General features: G+C 49.0%; 1 protein-coding gene across 2 annotated transcripts in view; it reads right to left on the bottom strand.

The window, feature by feature from the left end:
* Positions 1 to 6: 6 nt before the first annotated feature.
* Positions 7 to 25091, bottom strand: part of OLFM2 (olfactomedin 2) — a 55736-nt gene continuing 30651 nt past the window's right edge. Inside the window, exons 2-6 of one of the 2 annotated variants that reach the window (XM_039873261.1) lie at positions 4775 to 4924; positions 3033 to 3179; positions 2580 to 2799; positions 2036 to 2142; positions 7 to 922 (exon numbers count right to left, since the gene is read on the bottom strand). In XM_039873261.1, the coding sequence (XP_039729195.1) occupies positions 245 to 922; positions 2036 to 2142; positions 2580 to 2799; positions 3033 to 3179; positions 4775 to 4924 (1302 nt within the window). In that variant the 3' untranslated portion in view covers positions 7 to 244. The remainder of the gene's footprint in view (positions 923 to 2035; positions 2143 to 2579; positions 2800 to 3032; positions 3180 to 4774; positions 4925 to 25091) is intronic. The other variant, XM_039873262.1, reaches the window with a different exon arrangement.

Raw genomic sequence — 25091 nt, 5'->3', positions numbered from 1 at the left:
AGAGACATCAATAAAAAGGCAAAACAGCAAAGAACTGGAGTATCAAAATCAGATCAATAAAGGAGAGGAGAACATTGAGAAAATGCACTAATGGAAATCCAGAGGCAGAGAATGAAAGCTGGGCAAAAGGCAGGGCGAGAAAAAAAAGGACAGGAGGGGAGAGAGGGAACACGACAGAGACAGATCAGCTCGAAGGGACACAGGCAGAGTAGAAAGGGCCTCCGCTGGCCCGCTGGGGCAGCCCCTAGGGGTCCCCGGCAGTGCTGATGACGTGGAAGAGGGTGACATTGTAGAGCACCTGGTGGCCGTTGTTCCAGGTGTAGAGGGCCCGCTCGCGGGGGTTGTAATCCAGCATGGAGATGTGGGAGTACTGGTTGTGGAAGGGCACGTCCGTGTACTCGTAGCTGGACGTGTTGGTAAAGTAAGCGAAGTAGACCTTGGCGCCGGCCAGGTGGGAGTTGGTCACGTAGAGCACGCCACAGATCATGAAGGCCTCGCCCGCGCTCCGCTTGGGGTAGCCGGTGTCCCAGGACCGCGTGACCTCGAGGGTGTGCGGGTCCAGCCGGCTGACCACGATGTTGCCCGCGTTCTGGTTGGTGGTGTACACGGCCCAGAGCCCGTTCTCATCCACCATGAAGTCCATGTCGGAGAAGCCGCCCCAAGAATAGGGGAAGGTGTTGTTGTAACCGGCGCCCGGGAGGCTCCTCTGCACCAGCACGGAGCGCGAGCGGAAGTGGTACTTGACCACCACGTTGCTCTGGTACTTGTTGTAGAACAGGGAGCCATTGTACACCACGTGGCCCGTGCCCGCCCACGGCTGGGGCAGCAGGTGCTGGATAAAGTTCTGACCTTTGATGAAGTCTCCCAGAGTGCGGAACTCCAGGACACGCCGGCCCTTGTAATAGCCATCCATGTACCAGACCTGTGAGAGAGCCACTGGTCACTGGGGGACCATCGCCAGTGACCCAAAGGCTCCAGCAACCACTGAGGAATGAACCATGGTCATTAGACATCAACAGTCACTAAATGGTCATTAGTGAGTCATGGGATGACCAGCGACACCCACGACCAGCCATAGTCCCAGGGACGGGATCTCTTGGTCAGGGAGTGCCATTGGTCTTAAAACACTCACTAAGCAGACGGTGCTTGAGTCCCGAGGACTGGGGAAAACTGCAACTCCTGGAGACCCACTGGACCCGGGGATTCACTGGTCATTGCCTACTGGATGGTTAGTGGTCACTGGATAGCCATTGGGTGATGAGAAGTCACCTGAGTTCATTGCCCATGGTAACCCCTGTAACTACAAGTTGACCGAGCCTATAATCTGCATCTTCACCATCATCACTCATCTCACCATGTTTATTAGCATTTGCAAGTACCTTTACTAGGGCTGGTTATCGGGCTAAGCATCTTAAAAGCTTTAATGTGGACATTATCATGATCCTTTTGAAGGTAAGAAAATTGAGTCTCCGAGACATTAAGGAACCTTGGACAGCCAAGAATTGGAGGAAATGAGATGCAAATCCAAGTCTGATTCCCACGCCTAAGCTCTTAACCATCTGGTTGAACCACCGTAATCCCTGGGAGGCCAGTGATCATGGCGAGGATATCGGGTCACTGGAATAGTCACTGCAGCAGTTAATGGGTGGTTCCTGTGGGTCGGAGGTGAAGGGCAATTGTGAACATAGAAGCTACTGGAAGTCCGAAGGTTACTGAGTGGTGCTGGGGGGAGGGGCCTCTAGTCTTTGTGAAGGCACTGGTTAACCAGGCAGTAACTTAGAGGTCAGTGGTCACTGGGAGCTGCTCAGTAGTACTAGTAACCATTAGTCTATTTGGTCATCAGAAGTCAACAGACAGGGATTCATAGGGCTGGAAAGTCCTTGGTCACTTCGTGGTCACTAGATGGTCAAGGGGAGGTCCAAGGGTCTGGAGACCCCAAGACTTTGGGTTATAAGAGAATCATTGGGCACCTATGGGCAGCCACAGGTTATGTCCCTCCCAGGCTCTGACTCCTGGGATGGGCACAGTCACTTACCCGGCTGTCCGCACTGGGGGCCATCGTGTCAGTCATCCAGGAGCCAAAACGGGACCCCATGGCCCGAACGGTGATGGGGTTACTGACCCCAGTCAGCTTCCCACAGCCTGGGAGGCAGAAACAGGGGAGATGAGGGTGTGGGGGTGGGAAGAGCCCCAGGGAGGCAGGGCAAGGATGAGGTGGGACTGGGAAGAGCTGGGATCAGGGGTGAGAGAGGATCCAGAGATCTGGTTTCAAGATGGAGTTAAGTTGGGGGTGAGGGGCTGGAAGTCAAGGGTCAGGGCCATTACTAATTTTGGGATCTATTTTTGGCCTTGGTTAGGGAGGTCAAGGATAGAAGTTGAGAAGTTAGAGGTCATCTAAAAAGTTTTTGCACAGCAAAAGAAACCATCAACAAAAAAATAAGACAGCATATTGAATGGGAGAAGATATTCACCAATGATAGAAGTTAAAGATCAAAATCATGTCTAGCTTCTGCACACACAGGTGGTATTAGGATCAAGGGCATGGAAGTCAGGGGTCAAGGTCAAGGGTCAAGGCATACCCAGCTTCTGGGCGCAGGCATGGAGCCGGGCCTCCAGAGCCATCACCCGCTGCTGCAAGTCCTCGTATCCATAGGCGCCCATCTCCTCCTGGATGGCTGCGAGGCTGCCGGACAGATTCCTCACCTCCTCCCGCAGGCGCACGATAGTCCGTGTGTCCGCCTTGTACTGCTCCAGCACTGAGCTCAGGGGCAACAGCTCTGTCATCCTGTCCTTCAACTCCTGCCCACCAAGATGGAACTGTAGCTGATCCCTACTCCTGACCTTTGACCCAGACATACCATAACCTGTGACCCAGAACCTTACCCTTTATCTTTGATACACACCTAGCCCTTAACATTCGGCCCACACTATACCCCAGATCCCAGCCAACCCTGTCTTCCCAGACGTGATCCCACTCTGGGAACTAATGGGCTCCATTCCCAATTCTTTCCTTGATCGCCAACCTGACCCACCTGGAAGCTCTTGGCTGAGAGGGACCCATCGGCCCCCCGGAGCCGCGCGTCCAGGCTCCGCATGAGGGTCTCCATGCTGCGCACATACTGGAGGTCACGGTACGTCCGCAACTCAAGGACCTCCATGGACTGGGAGACGTTCTGGACCTGGGAACTGGGAGAGTTAGAGACAGCCAGACTCCTGCCCCCACCCCTGTCCCAGAGATGCCTCAGACAAGACTTGGGAAATACCCGACCAATCTTCTCTTCCCAATCTTACCAGAGGCCTCCCAGTCGCATGCCCAATCCATCCATTGGCCCGGCCTGGAATGGCCACCTCTTCCCACCCTAGGCCCTAACAGTCAGTTCTCCACACAGAAGCCAAAGGGAGCTTTTCAAAAGAAAGGTTGGATCACCGCCTTCCCCTGTAGACCCTGCGTGCTGGTCCTACCACCCCGCCTGCCCCCTTTGCCCTCACAGACTCTAGGCTCTTCCCCTCCTGAGTGTCTTTGCACCTGCTCCTTCCTCTATCTGGAGTGCTCTTCCTCTCGTCTTCCCACAGCTGGCTCCTTCTCAGTCTTCGGATCTCAACTCCAGCATTGCCTCCTCAGAGCAGCCTTCCCTGACCACCCTGTCTCAACTAGCCGCTCACCCACTTTCCCCATAGCCTGTTATTATCTCTCCAGCTATGACTGTCATCTGGACTGGTCCTGTTCATCTGCTTCCTTCAGGTGGGATCCACAGAGGCAGACCCGGTGTATAGCATTGGTCCTAAGCAGATGCTTAATAGATACTCTTGAGCTAAATGAGGAAACTGAAATTCCCTCACCCTGGCCTCTCCTACCCCAGACTGAGGGCCCTCTATCTCCCACCTCCACCTGGGTAATGTGAGCTGCACCTAGCCAAGGTAAGCCCCACCTGGCTAAGGGGAACTCAAAGACAACACTGGATGCTTGTTGAAATACACCTTCTCCACATGACACTTGGACGTTCTCAGAAACCTAACAGCCCGATACCTACCCTGGCCACCACTGAACATTTTATAACCCTTGTCAACAATCAGGGGACATCATATGGGTGTCCCAAACTATTGAGGAAAGCAGTCCTGGGGGTGTGGGTAGAGCAGGATCCTGGGAAGTTAATGACTGGGAGACTCTTGTGCTGAGAGGGGTCTCTTCTGTCCTCTGCCAAGCCTCAGCCTCCTCCCTTATAAGAGGATGGAGGGAGGTCGCTGGTCCCTTTCAACACCAACAGCAAAGCTGTCCAATGAGCAGTCAGCTGGACAGTGGCAAGAAATAGCCATCAGTTTATAAAGGGCACTGAGTCATCCTTGGAGATGTGTTGAATAGGGGCCATTTTCTATTGACCACAATCAGAAAGGGAAGGGATCTTTATATGAGCCTCTTGGGGTAGAGGATTAGACCCCTCCCCAAGGGACACAAAACCTCTTCTTAGCAGATGAGTGTGGTGAACTAAAGGGCTGAGTGGGACATGCACTGTGGGGCCAGAGCTCACATTCGGGAGACACAGATGCTGCCACTGGGGTCCTATTTCCTCCCGGTCCCCCACAGCGCTCAGCTTCTCCTCCAAAGAAGCATTGAACAGATATTAGCTAACATATCCACCTGGAGGGAAGGCAAATTATCTGCCAGCTCTGATTAACCTGCATGGCTGTGGCCCTGGCTTACCTGGATGAGGGCAGAGGGCAGGGCGGGGACTGGAAGATTTCTCCATTTTCCCCAAGGAATCTGGAAGGTTCTTACCTTCTCCATCAGCTGCCGCAGCTCCCGACTCCTGCCGTCTCGGGAGCAGGTGCTCTGTGCAGGTATCACGGCCGTGCAGATGCATTTCCCGTCGGGGGCCTGGGCCGAGGTGTACAGCTGCCATCCTTCCTCTGGGCTTTGGAAGAGGGTCTGTGAGGAGGTCAGGGGTCAGAGAGCAGGAACCCAATGGGGGATTCTCCCACTCCTGCTAGGGGAGAAAGGGAGCTCGGGAAAACAACAAATGCCCTTTGCTGGACCCCTGGAATGCGCCAGACCACGTGTTGAGTGCCTGATGCTTGGAACTCCATTTCACAGATGACAAGACTGAGGTACGAGGGAGTGAGGAATATGGTAAGGAGTTTCAGGCTCGAGTCCTTCCACAGGACAGGAATTTATTCTCTCCCATGAGGTTGCTCACACACGCTGCCTCCACAGCCACCATTAAAATAGCCCTGCTCATACTGCCACCCAAACCTGGGCCTCCCTCTCTACTTCCCCAACTCAGGGTGACACATAAGCTCCGGATATACCTTGGGCCACTAAGCACAACTCTACCACCTCTGCCTCTGCTCCTGAGAAGCCCAGCCCAAAGGGTGACAATCCTCAAAGAGACTTCCAGGCCCTTGAATAAAAGGCATTCCCTTCAGATTCCTCCTCTTAAATTAATCTTCAAGTCAGTTTATATCATTCAAGTAATTCCAGGATCAATCATGGCTGTGTTCCCCAAACCATGCTCCCTGGAATGCTGGCAATCTTACCAGGCGTGCTGGACAAAGGGTCCTCTGTGGTCCAATAAGTTTCTGCATTGTTCAAAAAGCACTGACTGCCACTGATGGAACATGCTGCCCCCCACCCCCGCCCTCTCAGGCCCCCTTGAGCTTCCCAGAACATACTGGAGTTAGTCACAAGTCCCAATCTTTTTGTTTGTATCGGGGCATGATGGTCTCATTTGTTTAACATGTATTTGTTAAGCTCCTACTGTGTGTCAAGCTCTATTCTGGATATTGAAAACACAGCAGCAAACAAAACACACAAACACAAAAGCTCGTCTAGGTGCTTACATTAGAGAGACAGAAATAAACCAATAAGTAAACATCAAGTCTTTAAAGGGTGATGAGTGCCATAGAGAGAAGTAAGGATGGAAGGAACAGTGGGAGACACTGGAGTTGAGGTGGTGAGGGGTTGCAATTTTAGGATGGCTTGGCAAAGCCTCCATGAGAAGATGCATTTACAAGAGTCAAGAGCTAAAGGAGGTGAGGGAGAAGCCTGTGGATACCTGGGGAAGGTGTTCGGGGCAGAGAGAACAGAGGTGCAAAGGCCCTGAGGCAGGGTCATGCCTGGCGTGTTTGGGCAACATGGAGACCGGTGTAGCTGGAGCAGAGTGAGCAAGAGGGTGATAGCGGGAGCGAGTAGGAGGGAGATGAGGGCAGGGAGGGGGCAGTGCAGCACGTTCAGGGCCTGTACGTGGTGGGGAGGATTTGGTGTTGGCTCTGAGCGAGGTGGGAACCACAGGAGGGTTCTGAACAGAGGATGAACATGACCTGACTCAAGCGTTCACAGGCACCCCCTGGCTGCTGCGGAGGGGAGGAGACCGGGGGAGACGAGGGCAGGAGACCGGGGAAGAGATGACTGCCGACATATCCAGACAGATGATGATGGGTGGCGACCGTTTAGGTGAGCAGTGAAAGATTCTGGTCCTATCCAGGATGCACTCCTACAGGCACTGGAAGAAATTCTGATAAAACCCCAAGTGTTTTCCAGAGAAACAGCCCCATAATAATTGATCATTTGCAAGTCGTTAACTGGCTGCCCAGCAGAGGCTATTCCCAGGAGCTGCAGCAGAGATAAGCTGTGAGTTACACACAGTCCTGGAGTCGACAGCTATTCTAAGTCCACCTTTTTCTCTCCTGCTCAATAAAGTGTTTTTTTTTTTAAAAAAAAAAAAAAAAAGCTTATTGGAGTGTGAGAATGATATAATTTTACAGATGAGCTTGACTCATTAATTTATAAGAAAAATAAACCATTCATAAACACCATCTGAAACTATTATAATTAGTCATTCTTTGCACCTTATGTACACCCTTCTGAAGTTGGGGAGACCCCCTCTTTATGGGGAGATGTAGGTCTCCCTTGTGGAGGGATGAAGTCGCTCACTTGCCTAGCCTTCCTTGCCTGCAGATGTGATTCAAGAGGGGCCAACACTCACGCCTCCCCCGTCTCACCGTGGAAGTGGAAGTGCTCAGGACCACTCGCCACCCCCCACCCCCGACCAAGGGTTTCCTCCAGCAGCAAAAGGCCCTGCACCCCACCTGTAGCCCCTATCCATGCGTCCCAGCAGTTAGTGATGAATGTCAGCCTTCATCTCCAGTGGGAGAACTCCAAGGTGCGCGTTGCATGCAGTTTCCCAGGGGAGCCCACTGGGACCTGTGCTCCAGGCGCCCACAGTGGCACGCTCACTGCTCATTACCTCGCCCTGCATGGATTTCCTTTGCTTCCCATCTCATTTTCCTCTGGTTCCTTCTGGGATCACCTCCCAGATAAGTACCTGTACTCAACTCCTCTCCTCCACCTCTGCTCCTGAGGGAACCTGACCCAAGACAGGCAAGGGGACCCAAGAAAGCATTCCCCTTGGTTCTGGGAGAACACAGAACCAGTTTTGCCTCCTTTCACGACAAATTCAGTTCTTAAAACAAAACAAAAACAATGACTGTGAGTCCAAGAATCCCCAGGTATGTTCCCCTGGCTCAGATCCCCAAGCAATTTGGACAGAATCCCCTGAAAATTCTCATTTGTGTAGAGACAAAGCAGCTCAGTTCAACATAATTAACATCTCCTTCCTACATTTCCTAGCCTGTCCTTTGAAGCAAACAATCCACTTTCTCTCAACAATTGAAATATTGAATTGCAAACGAGAAGCAAGATTTAAGTGGTGAGGAGAGGCGGCCTCCATGGCTTTCCTAAAATAATTGTCTGCGTTGGACGCACCTTGCTAGAGTGCTCTCTGCAGCAGTGTAATTAAATGCCTGGGGTTTGGCTGCCAACTCTCAGCACGGCAGAGATCCTGAAGTTTGCCCATCGTCAGGTTCAAGATCAAATACACAGGCAAGTTCATGTCCCACGGAATACTGGAATGTCCTAGAAGGCTCAATGTTTGAGAACCCGAATGCTTGCTCTCCCAGACTGCATTTAGCTTGGAGCCGAAGTCGTGAACTCTTGGAGAGCTTGAGATGGGGCCAGAGAATGGCCTAAACTAAGGGGATTGCTGTAACAGCAGGTGTCAGAGCCCAGGAGCAATCCAGATACAGACACCTCAGATGGCCTGTCTCACCTTGGATGTGGCAAATGCGCAGGAGCCAGATGCTCTCTTGGCTCAGCTGCTGGTTCCGAGTTTAATATTTCTGCTAATGGGCTCTACGAGGGTAAGCTGTGCACTCGGTGGCAGCTCCTCAAATTGTCTTTCTGGCAGGGATTTTTCAAATGTTTTTGCCGAGGCTGATGCCCCAATTATGCCAATGTCTCCGTGACAGATCCAGGACTGAGTATGAGAAATGCAGGAAGGTTTTCTCGCTGCCACACCTGGGGTCATCATCTCAGTATACAACTCCACCACCTACTTCTTGGACTAAAAACAATTCCTGGTTCTTCCGGGGGCTGAGGGCTTGCTCCAGAATCCTGGGGGGCAGTCAGCCAGCCAGCACTGGCTTTCGGGGATTAGCCAACAGGAACAGAGCAAGCGGCTGCCTCTTAATAAGACAAAGATACTATTGCGTTTGAGGCTGGACAATTTAATCAGGAAGCAGAAGTGGCTTGGGGTTTATGTATTTATTTGTACCCTGCCTTGTTCCAGAGAGGACTCCAAGTGGTTTACAAGGATATGTAAAATACCACACGATAGCTCCAATTAAATAGGAGAATCAGATTTAGATGTTTCTGGAGGGCAGTCTGCCAATCCAGAGCCCAAGCTCTAAGGTTTCTGCATTTGCATTTAACCCAACATATCTGAGCAGAAGAATTTAGCCCAGAGAAATGTGGACAAGCGCACAACTGCTACAAGGATGCTTGTTAAAACACTATTTAAAATTGGACAACTGGACTTTTTCCTCACGTTGTCTGATTGATTTCAAAACTCGAGGTGCACCCACAGGAAGGAATACTATGCAGCCATTAAAACTGGGGATTAGTGGGGATTTACTGCCATCTTCAAATGTATCTTATTTTCCAAATTTTCTACAATGAATGCATATTGGTCCTGCAAAGATTTTTTTCGATCCTTTAAAAAATTTTTTTTTTTTTGCAAAGGAGAAAAGGAAGAAAGAGAAAAGTGGGGATATAGAACCAGAAATAAGGCTAAGAAAAACTCATCCCTTAAGAACCTGAACCACCAGCATATGGTTGGGCCATCAATTTGGCTCCAAGCTCTTTCGCAGCCAACTTGAAAAGGGAAAGCTGGTCATTTATATAGTTCCCAGTGTCCTGAAACAAAGTATGCCAGATGCTCAGGAGAAAGCTTAAGTATTTTTGGTACCAAGAACAGGCAAGGATCTCTCCCACAGTCCTCCAAGAAAGGAGTCTGTGTGATGTCACCAGCATCTTTCCAGACAACATCCTTACGATAGAAACGACTCATTTTTCTAGATGTCTCTTATTCCCACTCGGATGGTAAAGGAGAGCCAGATGGTTAAGAACCATGTCCTGGGGTCAGGCTGCTGAGTTTATGTCCTGGCTCAGCCACTCACTTGCTGTGTGACCTGAGCAAGTCAGTTAACTTCTCTGTGCTGCCATTTTCTCATTTGTAAAATGGACATGATAACTGTGCCTACCTCCCAGGGTTGCTGGGAAACTTGAATGTGTTAATACTATATGTACGAGCAATCAGAACACTCATCAGCCTGTAGTAAACACTACAGAAGTGTTTGCTGTTATTATTGTAACCTCCACGACACTCTAAAGCCAATTCATAACTTCATGTAGTCAAAATGGTTTGAGCTTGCAGTCACTGGATTGAGACAATCTGGGAGAATGGACGAAAGTCCTGTGGAGTTGAGGCTGAGGCTGCAGAATGATGAGGAACCACAGAAAGTCCAGTGACAGACAGGAGTGAGTGAGAGTTGAACCCCACAGAAGATGGGCAGAGACGCTTGCTGCATCCTGGTCTACAAGTGGCTCAGCGGCTTCCTGTTCTTGAGCATCTCCTTGACGTAATGTGGTAGAGGTGAGTCCTATTTCATATGAACCAGCAATCAAGGAAGCTCACACTGCCACATTCTCTCCAGCCCATCTTCTAGTCGTCCTACCCTTCCTAGAACAACCATTTTTTTTTCCACTTCCAGGCCTTTGCACCAGTTGGACCCTCTGCCATCAACACTTACCCCATCTCCTGGCCGGGCTCACTCTTTCCCATCCCTGGGGCTCAAGCATAAATGTTGCTTCCAAAAGCATCCTCTGCTGTATCTGTCCCATGTTACTCACCTCTCAAGGCATCCTGTCCTTTTTCTCCCTAATACTACTATTTCTTACTATATCTTAAGCATTGTTCTAAGCGCTTTGCATGTTTTAACTGATTTGATTCTCACCACAATGCTAGGAGGCAGGCACTGTCAATATCTGCCTTTGAGAGGTGAAGAAACTGGGCAAGAGAAGGCTCACATCTCTTGGCCAGAGCGTCACAGCCTGTAAATGGTGGACCTGGGATTCAAACACAGGCCATCTGGCTCACAGCTTGCACCACCATGCTGTACCTCTCCAGTCCTCCTTCAAGCCCTGGTCACAATGGCCGTTAGAACCTCATGGCTGTGACTACTGAGTGTGGCCTGCCTTGGCCCCTGGACAGGAGATAGCGTGAGGGTGGGGAGTTTGTCTGTTTTGCTCATCACTGAATCTCCCGGACCCGGGACAATGCATGCTTGTTGAATGACCATATGCTGGTCAAAGAGCAAACACCTTCACAGATCCACCATGCTTTTCCCCTTCTGCCAAATTGGCTTCCATCTCTCCCAGGGAGGGGAGGTCTGAGATCAGGCTGCAGACAGGAGCCTGGCAGACTCAGAGGCAGCTGTAGCTTCTCTCTGACTGCTGGAGTGGCAGGAGGGCCATGAGGAATGATTAGGGACACACTTGTCTGACACGTCTGAGCTGTGACGGGGGCCATGTCCCTTTGGAGGGCTTAAGATAATAGCAGGCTGCCCTGACAAACTTCGAGGTATTGGGCAAATCCTTCCTGATTGACAAGCTTGACAGGCCTTAAAGAAGACATCGGCTCACTCATGCCAAGAGGGAGAACTAGGTCCCCTCTCAGCCTGAGCAGCTGGGGCTTTGCCTGTGAGAGACTATGGCCAGGGGAGGGGCTAGGATGGGGGACAACCTTGAGTCTATCCATTCATTCATTCACTCACTCATTCATTCATTCATTTCCTCCCAATGCAGTTAACCCATCTTGTCCTGAGAGATTATCCAGGCTAGCTGCACAGCACAACCTCTCACCCTCTGAAGCCACCCAAACCCTGGCAGGAGACCCAGCATCTCCTGAGTCCCAGTGAAGGCCAGTACTTACATTCCAGCATATCTTAGTCTCTGACGTCACAGCGCCAATGTGGACCAATAATCAATGAAATAGACTTTCTTGGGAAAGTCAGGAAGAGACACAGGTCTCTGAATTCAAATGACTTCCTTCTCTGGAGTCCAGGTCCACAACTGGAGGAAGTGTGAAAGAGGCCTGCCTTGTGCAAAAATTTGCAAATGCAGACTCAAATAAAAATCAGAAATGAAAGAGAAGTTACAATGGACACCACAGAGATACAAAGGACCACACAGGAATACTATGAAAGACTATACGCCACCGAAGTCCATGACCTAGAAGATAAGGAAAAGTTCTTAGAAGTATATAACCTTCCTAGATTGAATCATGAAGAATTAGAAAATCTAAATAGACTGATCAACAGTATGAAAATCAAAACAGTCATCAAAAACCTCCCCCAAAAATAAAAGTCCAGGACCAGATGGCTTCACTGGTGAAATCTTCCAAACATTCAAAGATGATTTAACACCTGTCCTTCTCAAATGCTTCCAAAAAATTGAAGAAGAGGCAATACTTCCTAACTCATTTTTGAGGCCAACATTACCCTGACACCAAAATCTGGAAAGGACAACACACAAAAAAGAAAATACGGACCAATGTCTCTGATGAATATAAATGTAGAAATCCTAAACAAAATATTAGCAAATCGAATACAATGGTATATTAAAAGATAATATATCAAAAGGATGATACATCACAATCAAGCGGGGTTCATTCCAGGGGTGCAAGGATGGTTCAACATACACAAATTGATCAATGTGATGCACCACATTAACAAAATAAAGGATAAAAATCATATTATATCAAAAGATGCAGAAAAAACGTTTGACAAAATACATCTATTTATGATTAAAGCATTCAATAAAGTGGGTATAGAAGGAAAGTACCTCAGCATAACGAAGGCCATACATGACAAACCCTCAGCTAATGTCATACTCAGTGGTGAAAAAGTGAAAGCTTTCCCTCTGATATCAGGAACAAGAATGCCCACTCTCACCACTGTCATTCAAGGTAGTACTGGAAGTCCTAGCCAGAGCAATTAGGCAAGAAAAAGAAATAAAAGGCATTCAAATTAGGAATGAAGTAAATTTGTCACTTTTTGCAGATGACATGATTCTATATGTAGAAAACCCCAACAATTCCACCAAAAAAAACCTATTAGAAACAATAAACAACTAAAGTTGCAGAATACAAAATCAATGTACAAAAATCCATTACCTTCCTATATGCTAGCAATAAAATATCAAAGAAAGAAATGAAGCAAATAATTTCATTTGCACCCACAACAAAAAGAACAAATACCTAGGAATAAACTTAACAAAGGATGCAAAGGACCTATATACACTGAAAATTACAAGATACTATTTAAAGAAATTGAAGAAGTCACAAAGAAATGGAAAAATATTCCATATGCATGGATTAGAAGAATCAACATAGTTAAAATAACTAAGTTACTCAAAGCAATATACAGATTTAATGTAATCTCCATCAAAATCCCAATGGCATTTTAAAAAGAAATAGAACCAAAAAAAATCATCAAATTTGTATGGAACCACAAAAGACCCGAATAGCCACAGCAATCCTAAGAAAAAAGAACAAAGCCAGAGGTATCACGCTGCCTTACTTAAGATTATACTACAAAGCTACAGTAATCAAAACAATATAGTACTGGCAGAAAAATAGATACACAGACCAATGGAACAGAATTGAGCGTCCAGAAATAAACCCATATGTATATGAGCAGCTAATTTTTGACAAAGGAGCCAAAAAAACACAGTGGAGAAAGAAAAGCCTCTTCAATAAATGCTGTTGGGAAAATTAGAAAGCCATATGCAAAAAAAAAAAAAGGAACCAGACTGCTATTTGACACCACACACAAATTAACTCAAAATAGATTAAAGACTTAAATATAAGACCTAAAACAATAAACTGCATAGAAGAAAACACAGGTACTAAACATATGAACCTTGATCTCAGAGAGGATTTTATGAACTTCTCTGGAAAGCTCTTTATCTCCTTTTTGATTCTAAACGATAGCCTTACTGAGTAGAGTAATCTTGATTGTATATCTTTGCTTTTTATTACTGTGAATATTTCCTGCCAATCCCTTCTGGCCTGCAAAGTTTCTGTCAAAAAATCAGCTGACAATCTTATGGGAGCTCCCTTGTAGATAACTGCTTTTCTCTTGCTTTTAAGACTCTCTTTGTCTTTAGCCTTTCACATTTTAATTATGACATGTCTTGGTGTGGGCCTCTTTGGGTTCACCTTGTTTGGGACTCTCTGTGCTTCCTGGACTTATATGTCTGTTTCCTTCACTAAGTTAAGGAAGTTTTCAGTCATTATTTCTTGAAGTAGGTTTTCAATTCCTTGCTCTCTCTCTTCTCCTTCTGGTACCCCTGTGATACTATCCTAGAGAGATCCCTTAAACTTTTCTTTTTTGGGAAGGGGGGGGATTCTTTTTTCTTTATGCTGTTCTGATAGGGTGCTTTCCACTACTTTGTCTTCCAAATAGCTGATTCAGTCCTCTGCTTCATCTAATCTGCTATTGATTCCATCTAATGTATTCTTCATTTCAGTTATCACTTTCCTCATTTATGACTGGCCCTTTTTTTTTCTATCTCCATTTTTATGTTTCCTATTTCTTTGTTGAAGTTCTGAGTTCATCCATTGTTCCCTTAAGTTCATTGAACATCCATATAACCAGTGATTTGAACTCTGCATCTGGTAAATTGTTGGCCCCATTTTGTTTAATTATTTTTTTCTGAAGTTTTGTCCTGCTCTTTCATTTGGAATGTGTTTGTCTCATTTTGGCTGTCCCCGTGTGTCTTTTTTCTATATATTAAGTAGATCTGCTATGTCTCCCATTCTTGACAGAGTGGCCTTCTGTAGTAGGTGTCCTGTGGGTCCCAGTGGCACAGTTTCCCCTTTCACCTGTGTGGTTGTGTGTGCTCTCCTATTGTAGTTGAGCCTTGATTTATGTTGACTCATCAGTGGGTGAGATTGTCTCTCAGGCTGACTGGCTATGAGGACTGGCCATGACTCCAGTGGACAAGCTGTTGTGAGGGGCTGACCCCACAGAGCAGGATTCACTTTAGCACAGCTCTAGTGCCTGCCAAATTCACATTTTAGGTGTGTTGTTGGTAATGCTACTTGGCTGGTGCTCTAGTGTAGTCTGAGGCCAGCCATCAAGAGTCTTGATTCTGGGGCCTCTTGGGAAGGGCTCTGATGCAGGCCAAGGTCAGCCGCTGCCTGTGTCTAGCCTGGAGCCACCTGGGAGAAGCTACAAAGTGATCTGTGGTTTGTAGCTGCCTGCACTGGGCTTGGAGACACCTGGGAGTGGTCATGCTGTGAACCGAGGCCAGCTGACACCAGTGCTGGGCCTGGGACCACTTAGAAAGAGGTAGAAAGCACATTGAGGCCAGACGCTACTTGTTTGAGGTTGTGGACCTTTGAGAGATTTTAGGAAAGTCCATAGTGTGGGCCTGCCACTTGTGTGGATTAGCCTCTGAAAGAGATTCAAGCCAGGCACACGAATTGGGTAAGGTGGGTCTCAGAGAATCCCCAGGGTGGAGCAAGAGAAGTGTTATCCAGGTTGATTGAGACTCAGGTTTGGTGCCCAACTGTGCCAGCAGGCTGTGTGTGGGGAGAGCTCAACAAAGGAACAGTGGTGCCTGCCAGCACTTTACTCTTGGAGAAAGCTGACTCTCCAGCCCTCGCCCTGAAGCCAGACAATTCGGTCCCTTCCCATATGTTCTTGGTGCTTTTTGAGCTGGTGTCCCTTTCCTGGAGCTTAGGGCAAATGTTTGTGAGCGAGTGAGTCTGGGAATGGGCCCTTTAAGAGGATGCCTGGGTCTACAGCAGCCCTCTGTCTCACCTGAACTGAGTCCTTGCTGAATTTCACAGCCAGCTATTGTGAGGACTCCTCTCCCTGGCACTGGTGCCCTGGGCTGAGGGGCTGGATGTGGGGCTGGGACCCCTCACTCCTTAGGGACCTCTGCAGACAAGACATCCCTCCCCATTCTTAACCGTCACAGTTATTTCATGTCCCTGTCACTCCCACCAACTTCGATGTAGCTTCTTCTTTATATCCTTAGTTATAGGAATTCTGTTTAGCTAGTCTTCAGGTGGTTCTCAAGGGTGATTGTTCTATAATTTATTTATAATTTTGATGTGGTTATGGGAGGAGGTGAGCACAGTTTACCTACTCCACCATCTTGACCTAAAGTTTCAGATGTCTACGTTTTAAATGCTGAGCCCACAGGATTTGAGGGACCAGATGTGGGTAGAAGGGAGAGAGTTGAAGATGACTTCAACTTTTGGGGCCTGAGTGATGGAGTGAGTGGATAAGTGGTGGTGCCATTAACTGAGATGGAGAGGCTGGAGAAGGAGCCAGGGAAAGTGGGGGAGGAGCAGCTTTGGCAGGGGCGGAAGTGATGGAAATCAAGAGTCCAGCCTGAAGGCATGTTCAATTCATGATGTTTGTGACCACACCCAAGGGGAAATGTCAAGTCGGCAGCTGGGGAGAGGAGAGAGGGATATGCATTTGGGTGCTGTCAGCAGACAGATGGGATTAAAAGTCATGGGAATGGATGAAAGAGGACCAGCAACCAAGCCAGCAACCACCACCGAGGTTTTATATTTTATTTGACACTTGTAGAACTCACTCTTTGCTACTGACTGAATGTTTCTGTCCTCCCAAAAGTCACATATTGAAACCTAACTCCCAATGTGAGGTATTTGGATGTGGGATTCGTGCCATTCTAAGAGACCCCAGAGATCTCCCTTGCCACGTGAGGACACAGTTAAGCCCCCCCTTAAATGATCCTCTGGCATTTAAGTACCCTCCCCCACATACACAGAGTCCTGCGACAGTCAGATATGACAGTTCTATGCAAAGGAAGGTCCTTCAGCATCATAAAAATGGTGGCAATCATCATCATCATCATCACCATCATCATCATCAATAACAGCTCACATTTATGGAGCACATTCTATGAACCAGGCCCAATTCTGGTGCTTTGCAGTTCATTTCTCACCAATCTTCAGAAGAACCTACAAGGCTAAACCATAATCAGTGTCAAAAGCCCGGATATGCCACTTCCTCTTTGTGAGTTCTGAAGCAGATCTCTTTGCCTCCATTATTTATAAAATGGAGATCAAAACTCTCCCCTAACCTTCCCCCTGGGTCTCCATGCACACACACGCTTGAGAGTAAGCTGCCTCACAGCTGAATTTTCATTCCCTTTCCCTCCCCTGCCTTACTCCACAGGCTTGGGAACTAAATTTCCCACACTCTTTGCCCTCTGGCTTCCAATGGGAGGCATTCACGGGAGATCGGGGAGCAGGTGTGTCCCTCCCTTTCTCTGCTAGGATGCTCTGCAGTGGCTGCATCTCTTCTGTGGCTTCAACTCCCACCGGTGGTCACACTCCAGTTTATACCACCCAAAGCCTCCGGAAGCGTGAGAAATCAATGTTTGCCTCCGTTTATACCACCTCTTCTATCTGACCCCCAGTTCTAGGGGGATAGAGGCTCTCCGCTATTGCTAATCTCAGAATTTCACCTCTATCCTCTGTTCAGTTTCTTGTCTCTTCCATTACCTTTGTGACCAATTCTTTGAATTAAAATCTCTGAAAGGCCTAGAAGAGATCTTTCTTTTTCTCTAGTCAGCTCCTGAAGGGGTATAGTAGCTGCTCAATAAATACCTGTGCATGAACATGCAGTTGTAGAGTTTAACAGCTGAGGCTGCTTGAGTTCAAATTCCGATCTTCTCCTTCCTGTGTGACCTTGGGCAAGTAGCTTAACTCCTCTGTGCCTTTCTTAACCTCTCCTCTGCCTCATCTGGAAATTGGGATCATAATGGCTGGGTTTTACATGATTGTCAGGATGATGACTAGTATGCCAGTCACAGTGCCTGGCACTTAGCGTCCAGGGGCTAGCGACTTTATATCAACTCACAGAACCAGTGCCATTCTAGAATTATTCCATGTCCCCCACTGACTTTCTTTACAGAAACTTTTTATTTTGGAATAATTTTACATTTACAGAAAAGTTATGTAGAGAGGACAGAGGCCTCCCATGTGCCCCTCACCCCCTTTTCCCTATTGTTAACATCTTACACATCCATGGTACGTTTATCACAACTAAGAACCCAACTTGTTGCAGCACTATCACTGGATTTCCCCAGCTTTTCCACTCATGGCTTATTTTTTCTGAATCACATGCAGCATTCCACATGGCATTGAGTCATCACATCTCCTTAACCTCATCTGGTCTGTGACCGTTTCTCAGTCTTTCCTTGTTTTTCATGACCTTGGCTGTTTTGAGGACTAGCTGTCGGGTATTTTGTAGAATGCCCCGCTGGCTTGTAAGGGCAGGAACTGGGTTCTAATCTGTCCCTGTGGTTTCCGCAGCTCACGGCCCCATGCCTGGCACGCAGTAGCTGCTTCACAGACACTTCCTGAATGAATACATGAATGGCAGTCGCTTATTTCTTTATCCTCCCACACTCCGTGTCCTGTAGACATCCCTGCCAGAGGCTAGATCTAGAAAAGTTCACAGCGAAATAAAAGTTCTTCTCCTCTCAGAAAGGTTCGGTTTTGATCTTTTTTTTTTTTTTTTGTAGACATCAAGGATTCATTTCTTTAATATGTACCAAAGAGAAATGGCTACATTTGCATCAGACGTTTCCTTTTTCAAGGCAAGCGAGAGATCTTTCCAGCAAGACGTTTCATTTTTCAAGGCAAGCGAGAGATCTTTCCTTCACAGAGCTGTCACTTGATTTCTCCGCTTCTCCTTCCACCACCTTTGGGCCACTGGCAGGGGGTGGAGTCGGGCTGAAGGGCTCTGGAAATATCCACACTTTGATGTTCTCTCTGCTACAACCCAAGGAAGCTTAATTAGAACCTTGCAAAGTTGCCGAGACGGAGTCGGGCCTCAGGAGCCCGTGCAGGAGCCTGGGAATGAATTAGAAGCTTTACTTCCAATCCCTCCGATGGCTCAATATTTGCCACAGGGACCAAGAGGCCTGCCTTTGGGTACACAGAGTGTGCCCTTTTTCTAACATTAGCTGGTCAGAAATGGGAATTCTCTTTAACCACGAGGCCCGCGGGTCTGGCTGCCGTTGATTTCTCAGCCCTGGGTGGCCAAACTGCATGTGGAGAATATAAGGAAAATACCCTCAGTGAAGTCATCTCTCCACCACCACAGTCCCTGCTGCTAGAAGACACTGGCTCAGGTTTAATCTCTCGACTAAAGTTTGTCAGAAGTAAAAATGAGCCTGGGTGAGCTTTTCAGACACTTCCCTCGACTTACAGGAATTCAATTTCTGGCATGGGCATAAATCTGCAGCCATCAGCGCCAGTGGTGGGGGCTGGGGCTGGGCAGACCGGCTGGGGATGGATTTCTGAAATCAATCCGTCAGCGCGTGGAAAAGGTCGTCGTGGGGTAAATTCATCTTCCGTGGCTGGCAGAGGCATTTCATGCCAAGAGTGGGGGCCGCTGCTGCACAAAATGGAGGTGTCTGCCGCAGGGCTCCCAGGTAGGGGCTAGACTGAGGACCAACCAGCCTGCTAATAACTCACAGGAAAAGCCATGTGCCAGCACCGCCTGAAAACCCACTTCCGTGGGCTCTGTATATGCCCCCCGGGGTGGCAAGTTAATTTGGATCCAAACCTTTATCATGTGGCTGCACCTTGACGCACATTCTAGGGTTTCAAAAAAATGATTTTCAAAGGCATTCAGTTCCCCCAGCCAAGGCAAGACAAGGGAGCATGCCATTTAGGGAGCCAGGTTGCCAGAGTTCAAATCCCAGCTCTACTGTGTGACCTTGGGCTACTGACTTAACCACTCTGGGCCTCCAGTTCCCCAGTTGTAATATGGGGCTAAGAATAATACTGATGTCATTGAGGTGGTTGTTAGTATATTCAAATGGCTAAACATAGGCGAAGCAACATAAGAGTGAGTGCGATAAAATTGATTACAGACTAAAGATCAGCAAATGGGCGCTGACGGGGAGCACAGAAAGGCAGCCTAGTGGCTGGGGGCCAGACGGTCTGCATCTGAATCCTGGCTCTGTGCTACCTTGGGCAGCTCACCTGCCTCTCTGCACGTTTCCTCATCTCTCAAAGGGGAGAAGGGTGATGACATGTTGGTGTTTCGAGGGTTAAGTGAGCCAATATATTTGAAAGACAAGAGGTGGTTGTAAAGTGGTGTGACATGGTGCTATGAAGCAGGCAGCGTGTGGCGTTCGGAGGACGGAACCGGGTGGTGAGGCTGCAGGGACAGCCTCCCGGGAGAGGCGGCAGCTAAACAGACTGGATGGACGAGCAGGAGCCAGCAGGCGGAGGAGAGGGTTCCAGGCAGAGAGAACTGCATGGGCAAAGGCCTGGAGGGGAGAGAGCATCGGTGCAGCTCACGAATATTTACTGAGCACCTACTATGTGCCAGGCACTGCTCTAGGTGCTGGAGACGCAGTAGCCAAAGAGACAAAGATCCCTGCCCTCGTGAAGTTTCCACTCTCGTAGGAGGAGGCACGATGCACCTGGAAAGCATCCAGTGAGGAGCTGAAGTTCAAATTGGGGCCCTTCCAGACCCTCTGCCCCCACTTCTCCATCTGCTTGGTGCTCTGGGCAACTGACCCCTGCAGCCTACACATCCCAGGGTCTCCTGCCCTCCAGCTTCCTTCGAACTTTGGCCAATGAGAGCAGCCACAGGAGACGGGGGCAGAGGAGAGAGTCTGGGGTATTTACTCCTCTCGTTCCCTTCCCGCCAAGCAGCAGTCCCATGGTGGACGTGTTCTCCTCCTGAAGCTGGCAGCTCCTCCCAGCTTCCTCCCTGTTAAGGGCTGAGTTGTGTCCCCCACAAGTTCACATGTTGAAGTGCTCTCCCCTAGGACCTCAGAATGTGACTGTATTTGGAGAGAGGGCTTTTAAAGAGGTAACTAAACAGGGCCATTAGGATGGGCTTTGATCCAATATGGCTGCTATTCTTATAAAGAGATCAGGACCCAGACATGCGGAGGGCAGACACGAGGAGAAGGTGGGCACCTCTCAGACAAGGAGAGAGGTCTCAGAAGGTGCTGACACCTTGTTCTTAGACTTCTGGACTCCAGAATGATGAGAAGTTAAATTTCTGTTGTTTAAGCGCCCAGCCTGTGGTATTTTGTTACGCAGCGCAAGCAGACTAATTAATACACTCTCCTCCAGCCACGGCTCTCTCTGAGGCCTGAGGGTGGCAACAGCTCCCCTCAGCTGCTGACCCCAGGGGTCTTCAACACCCCCTTGCTGGTTCTTCTAACACTGCCCACCCCTCTGAAAAGCAGCCATTTTGTCGAAGTCTCTTCACTCATCCCTTTCGAGGGAGCCATGCTTCCCACCAGGACCCTGACAGACACAGTCAGGTTGAGCCTGGTCACACAGGGTCTTGAATGATGAACCCAGAGTTCACCCCGAGGGGGTGGGAAGCCATGAAGGGCATGTGTATTGGTTTGCTGGAGCCACCATAACAAAATCCCCTAGACAGGGAGGGGGGTGGGTGGTGGGAGGAGCTTAAACAACAGAAATGTAATTTCTCACCATTCTGGAGGCCAGAAGTCCAAGATGAAGGTGTCACCAGGGTTGGTGTCTCCTGAGGCCTCTCTCCTTGGCTTGTGGATGGCTGTCTCCTCCCTGTCTTCACTGGGTCTTCTCTCTGTGCGTGTCTGTGTCCTAATCCTCTCTTCTTATAAAGACATCAGTCATATTGGATCAGGGCCCAGCCCCAATGACCTCATTTTAACCTCATTACCTCTTCCAAGGTCCTCTCTCCACATACAGTCACATCCTGAGGTCCTGGGGGTGAGGACTTCAACATATGAATTTGGGGCGGGGGGACACAACTCAGCCACAATGGTGTGTGAGCAGGGGAAGGATTTAGTCGGATAATCATGGAGGGTGGACTGGCCCAGGCAGCACAGAAGCAGAGACACCCACCAGCAAGCTCCAGGTGAGTGCATGAGGGTGGGGGTGGGCAGGCTGACTCGGCCCATCCTAGGAGTTTTCCAGAGCTGTCAAAGAAATGAATCTTGTAGACAGAAAACAGCTCCAGTTGGCTTCAAGGCACGTTCTCTGCTCAGAGGGGAGGGGGCAGTGATGGCCACCTGGGTCACTGGAGCCCTTTGTTAGTGAAAATGGGCCAGTTGAAAGGAAATCGATTCTGGCTAAGCGTTGAGCAGCTGCTCCCAGCCAAAGCTGCTAGTGAGGGGCCCTTTGCCCCTCTCCTCCAGGGCTGGGACAGGAGCCAGCAGGAGTCTGTGGATTGTTCTTCCAGGTGGCAGATCCCTGAAGGGCCTTCAATCAGTGTGCATTGTGGCCGCCAGTGCCTGCATCCATGTGAGGTGGAGTTTCACCTCCATCCTGGGCACTCACCAGGGACCAGCTCCACATGTAATGATTATCATTATCCCCAGCCTTGCCAAGTGGCGCCCATATGCCAGGCGCCTTACATGCTCAATGTGTTCACGAGGAACCTCCTAGTGCCACCTCCTAGCCATGTGACTTTGAGCAAGTGACTCAAACTGCACTGTGACTCAGTTTCCCCGTAAAACAGACCTCGCCTCTTGATGTTGGTCTGGAGGATAAATGGTTGCCTGCGCAGTCTCAAACCATACAAATAAAAACCGTGTAAGATCAGCTACTGATAGTATTGTCCCCATGCAAGTCACGACAGCTCCAAGACGTCCGGGTGTTACAAACTGAAGGTCAGGGAGGAAAAGTCAAGTGGCACGTGTCATCAGTCTGTCAAGGGAACAGAGGCCATACTTAACGTTCCATGGAGGGAATTTAATACGGGGAAAATGATGCTAAGGAGCCAGAAGGGCTGAAAGAGGGCAGTGGAGAAGGTAACATTATCCAACGAATAGCAACTGCAAGGAGCTGTAGGGCCGGCAGGGCAATGCAAGGAGGGTGTGACCAGAGCCCAAAAACGGGGTCACCAAGCAGGGGTCATGGCTTCCTGAGTGGATGCCAGGTGGCAGCTGGACCCAGGGAGGAGACAGGCCACTGCCTGCAGCAAAGAAACGGGGAGAAATCCCCTGCCTTGTCTTTCTCCCACCTCCAAACTCTCACTGCGGCCTCCCATTGGCTGAACCTGACAGAAAGCCAGTGAATAAGGGAACCTGGGAAATGTAGTTTTTAGGGGTCAACTCCCCTGAGATACAGAGAACAAGGAAAAGGCGAGGAATGGATCTGAGGGACTCCAGGTAGATGACCAGCTAACATGACTCTCTCTGAAGTTGTCTTAACTACCAAACTACACACTCAAGGAGCATTTGCTTATGTCAACTGCCCTGTTTCGTCCCCAACAATAAGCCTTTGAAGGAACACTGATAATGCCAGATCTTTCTTGTCCATAGTTAAGAACAAAGTTGAAAAGTAACCCCCTCAGGGAAGCCTTCTGTGACTGCCTCCTTAAAGAAGCCCTTCTCAGTCCTCATCTTCCTGCCTGGCATTTGTCATGGCAGAAACCATACTGTATATATTTGTTGGCTGGTGTGATATGTGATCCACGAGGAGAGACATGCACAAGGACCTCATGTCTTAGAAACTACCATGTTCCCAATGCCTAGAAAATCACTTGGCACATAATAGGTACTCAATAAATATTTGTACAGTTTTCTTAAAACCTTGAGGTGATGCTGCTTGCTCTATATATTAAGTGGTAAAGCTAGAACTACAAACCCAGGTCTGTGGGGTTGTACGGATGCTGGTGTTTCTTCTCTGCTGCCTCCTGCCAGCTACCTCAGGACTCTCCAAACTCCATGCATCCTTCAGGGCTCAGAATAAACATCGCCACCTCCAAGAAGCCTTCCCCACCCCTACAGACAGGTCCCCCACCTCTGGTGTGTGTCTCCACAGTTCCCTACCCCTTCCTTCTCACAAGTTTTCTTAGATTGTATTCTCTTTGTTGCTTGGGTGAGAATGTGTGTGTCTTATAAAACTGCGAGATCTAAAAGGGCAGGGCTGAGGTCTTCCTTCTTTCCCACTGTGGCCCCAATACCAGCACATGCTGGACAGAGTAGGCGGGCATCTTTAGGACATGAATGAATGAATACCTCTTGTACACTCCAACTCCTCCATTTCACCTCTTGCCCCCCAGTTTCCACACACCTGTTCCACTCTCTCAGGTCCACTTCTTTTCCTTCTCTCCCTCCCAGGGTGGATGCAGGGGCTCTGGGTTTTGAAGGAGTCATGGGTCTAAGGCAGTTGAGTGTAGCTCTTAAGCTCTGCACACACCAGAGCCTAGTGACTTGAGTTCAAATTCTGGCTCCTCCACATTTCAGCTGTGTGACCTTGGGCAAGTGATTTAACTTCTCTGTGCATCCGTTTGCGCATCTGCAAAGTGGGGATAATAGCAGTGCCTTCCTACAGGGCCATGGAGAATTAAATGAGCCATTCTGACCTGTTTCAGGACAGCATCTCTTCCTCTCAGCTCCCTCTGTAATTTCCAGGCAAGTTTGGAAAGCAGAGGGCTGAGGTTCCGGCAGTTAATGAATCCGGAAAGGATCTCAGCTGTGTCAGGGGAGCCCCGGTGCCAAGCTGGCCCGATTTTCATCCCGAGAGAGCTGAGAACAGGCTCTGGTGTCAGACATCCACATTGTGATTGGCACAAATGCCTGGTGCTCCTGTGACCCTCTTCGGTGGAGCCTGGGGCTCTCTGCCCAGATCTCCTTAGTGACTGGGCACACTCGCCCCACAGCTGCTGGGAGTGGAGGCTCACAGCCAGCACCTGTGACCTTCTCCAGAGTCCTGCCCTTGGCTTATGGGAATCAGCATACCTAGGAGACTTGTGAGAGGGGTCCCCCACCCCCAGGAGCAGAATGACTGATCGGTGCAAGGGCGCAAAAGCCCACCCCCTCTGCGATACCATTTACCTTCCGAATTGGCCCATGCCCTGTGGATCAGGCCAAGCCTGGATCTTACCTGAGACTTCACCCTCAATCAACCCCTTACCCCGCTGAGGCCTGCTTCCCTTAGCCTCCACTCCCAGCTAATCCTGCACTCCAAGTCCCCATCTCAGGTTCTGCTTCTCAGGAACCTAACCTAAGATTGGGGGGGCACAATGAACGTTCAATGTAAAGGAGTATTCATGTGGGTGTCCCTTCCAAGCTCAAATTCACACCCAGGCACCACGTTCTGTGCTTTCCACCTACATGTCCAATTTGTCAGCCAAACCTGAGAGAAGCTCCCACTTCAGAACACATCCTGAATTCTCCCCTGTCCACCCAGTCTACACATGTAGCCCATGACTCTCCAAGGCTCTCAGCTGCATTTTTCTGCAAAAAAAAACTCCCTACCCCTTGACCCTAGGTTAAAATTTATCTTGATTCTTGCCTGTCTCCCCAAGGGCAGGATGATTATCACTCTGTTCCCAAATCAGAACAGCTCCTGGCACATAGTCAGTCCTCAATAAACACGTCTAGAACTAAAGAATGAATCCCTGAAACGCACTCATTTGGAGGTGGCTTTAATTGTCTCTGTCTCATATAGCTTTACAATCAGAATCTACTCATGTCTTTCCCTCTCAGCGGCTATCTCCCCAGTTCAGTCCCTTCTGCCCTGGTCTCCACCCTCTAACCCCACAGTCTGTTCCCACCAGGGCAGCCAGAGGGCGCCTGTGAGCACCTACGGCGGTCACATTCTTCCTCTTCTCAGAACTCTCCATGGCTCCCACCTTTCTGGGGGTCAAAAACCAAAGTCTTCCCACGA

This window comes from Pteropus medius, unplaced genomic scaffold (genome assembly GCF_902729225.1).
Source record: "Pteropus medius unplaced genomic scaffold, Ma_sr-lr_union100, whole genome shotgun sequence".
NCBI lineage: Eukaryota > Metazoa > Chordata > Mammalia > Chiroptera > Pteropodidae > Pteropus > Pteropus medius.
The sequence above is the reverse complement of the archived record's forward strand: the minus strand, read 5'-3'. Positions and strand labels throughout refer to the sequence as shown.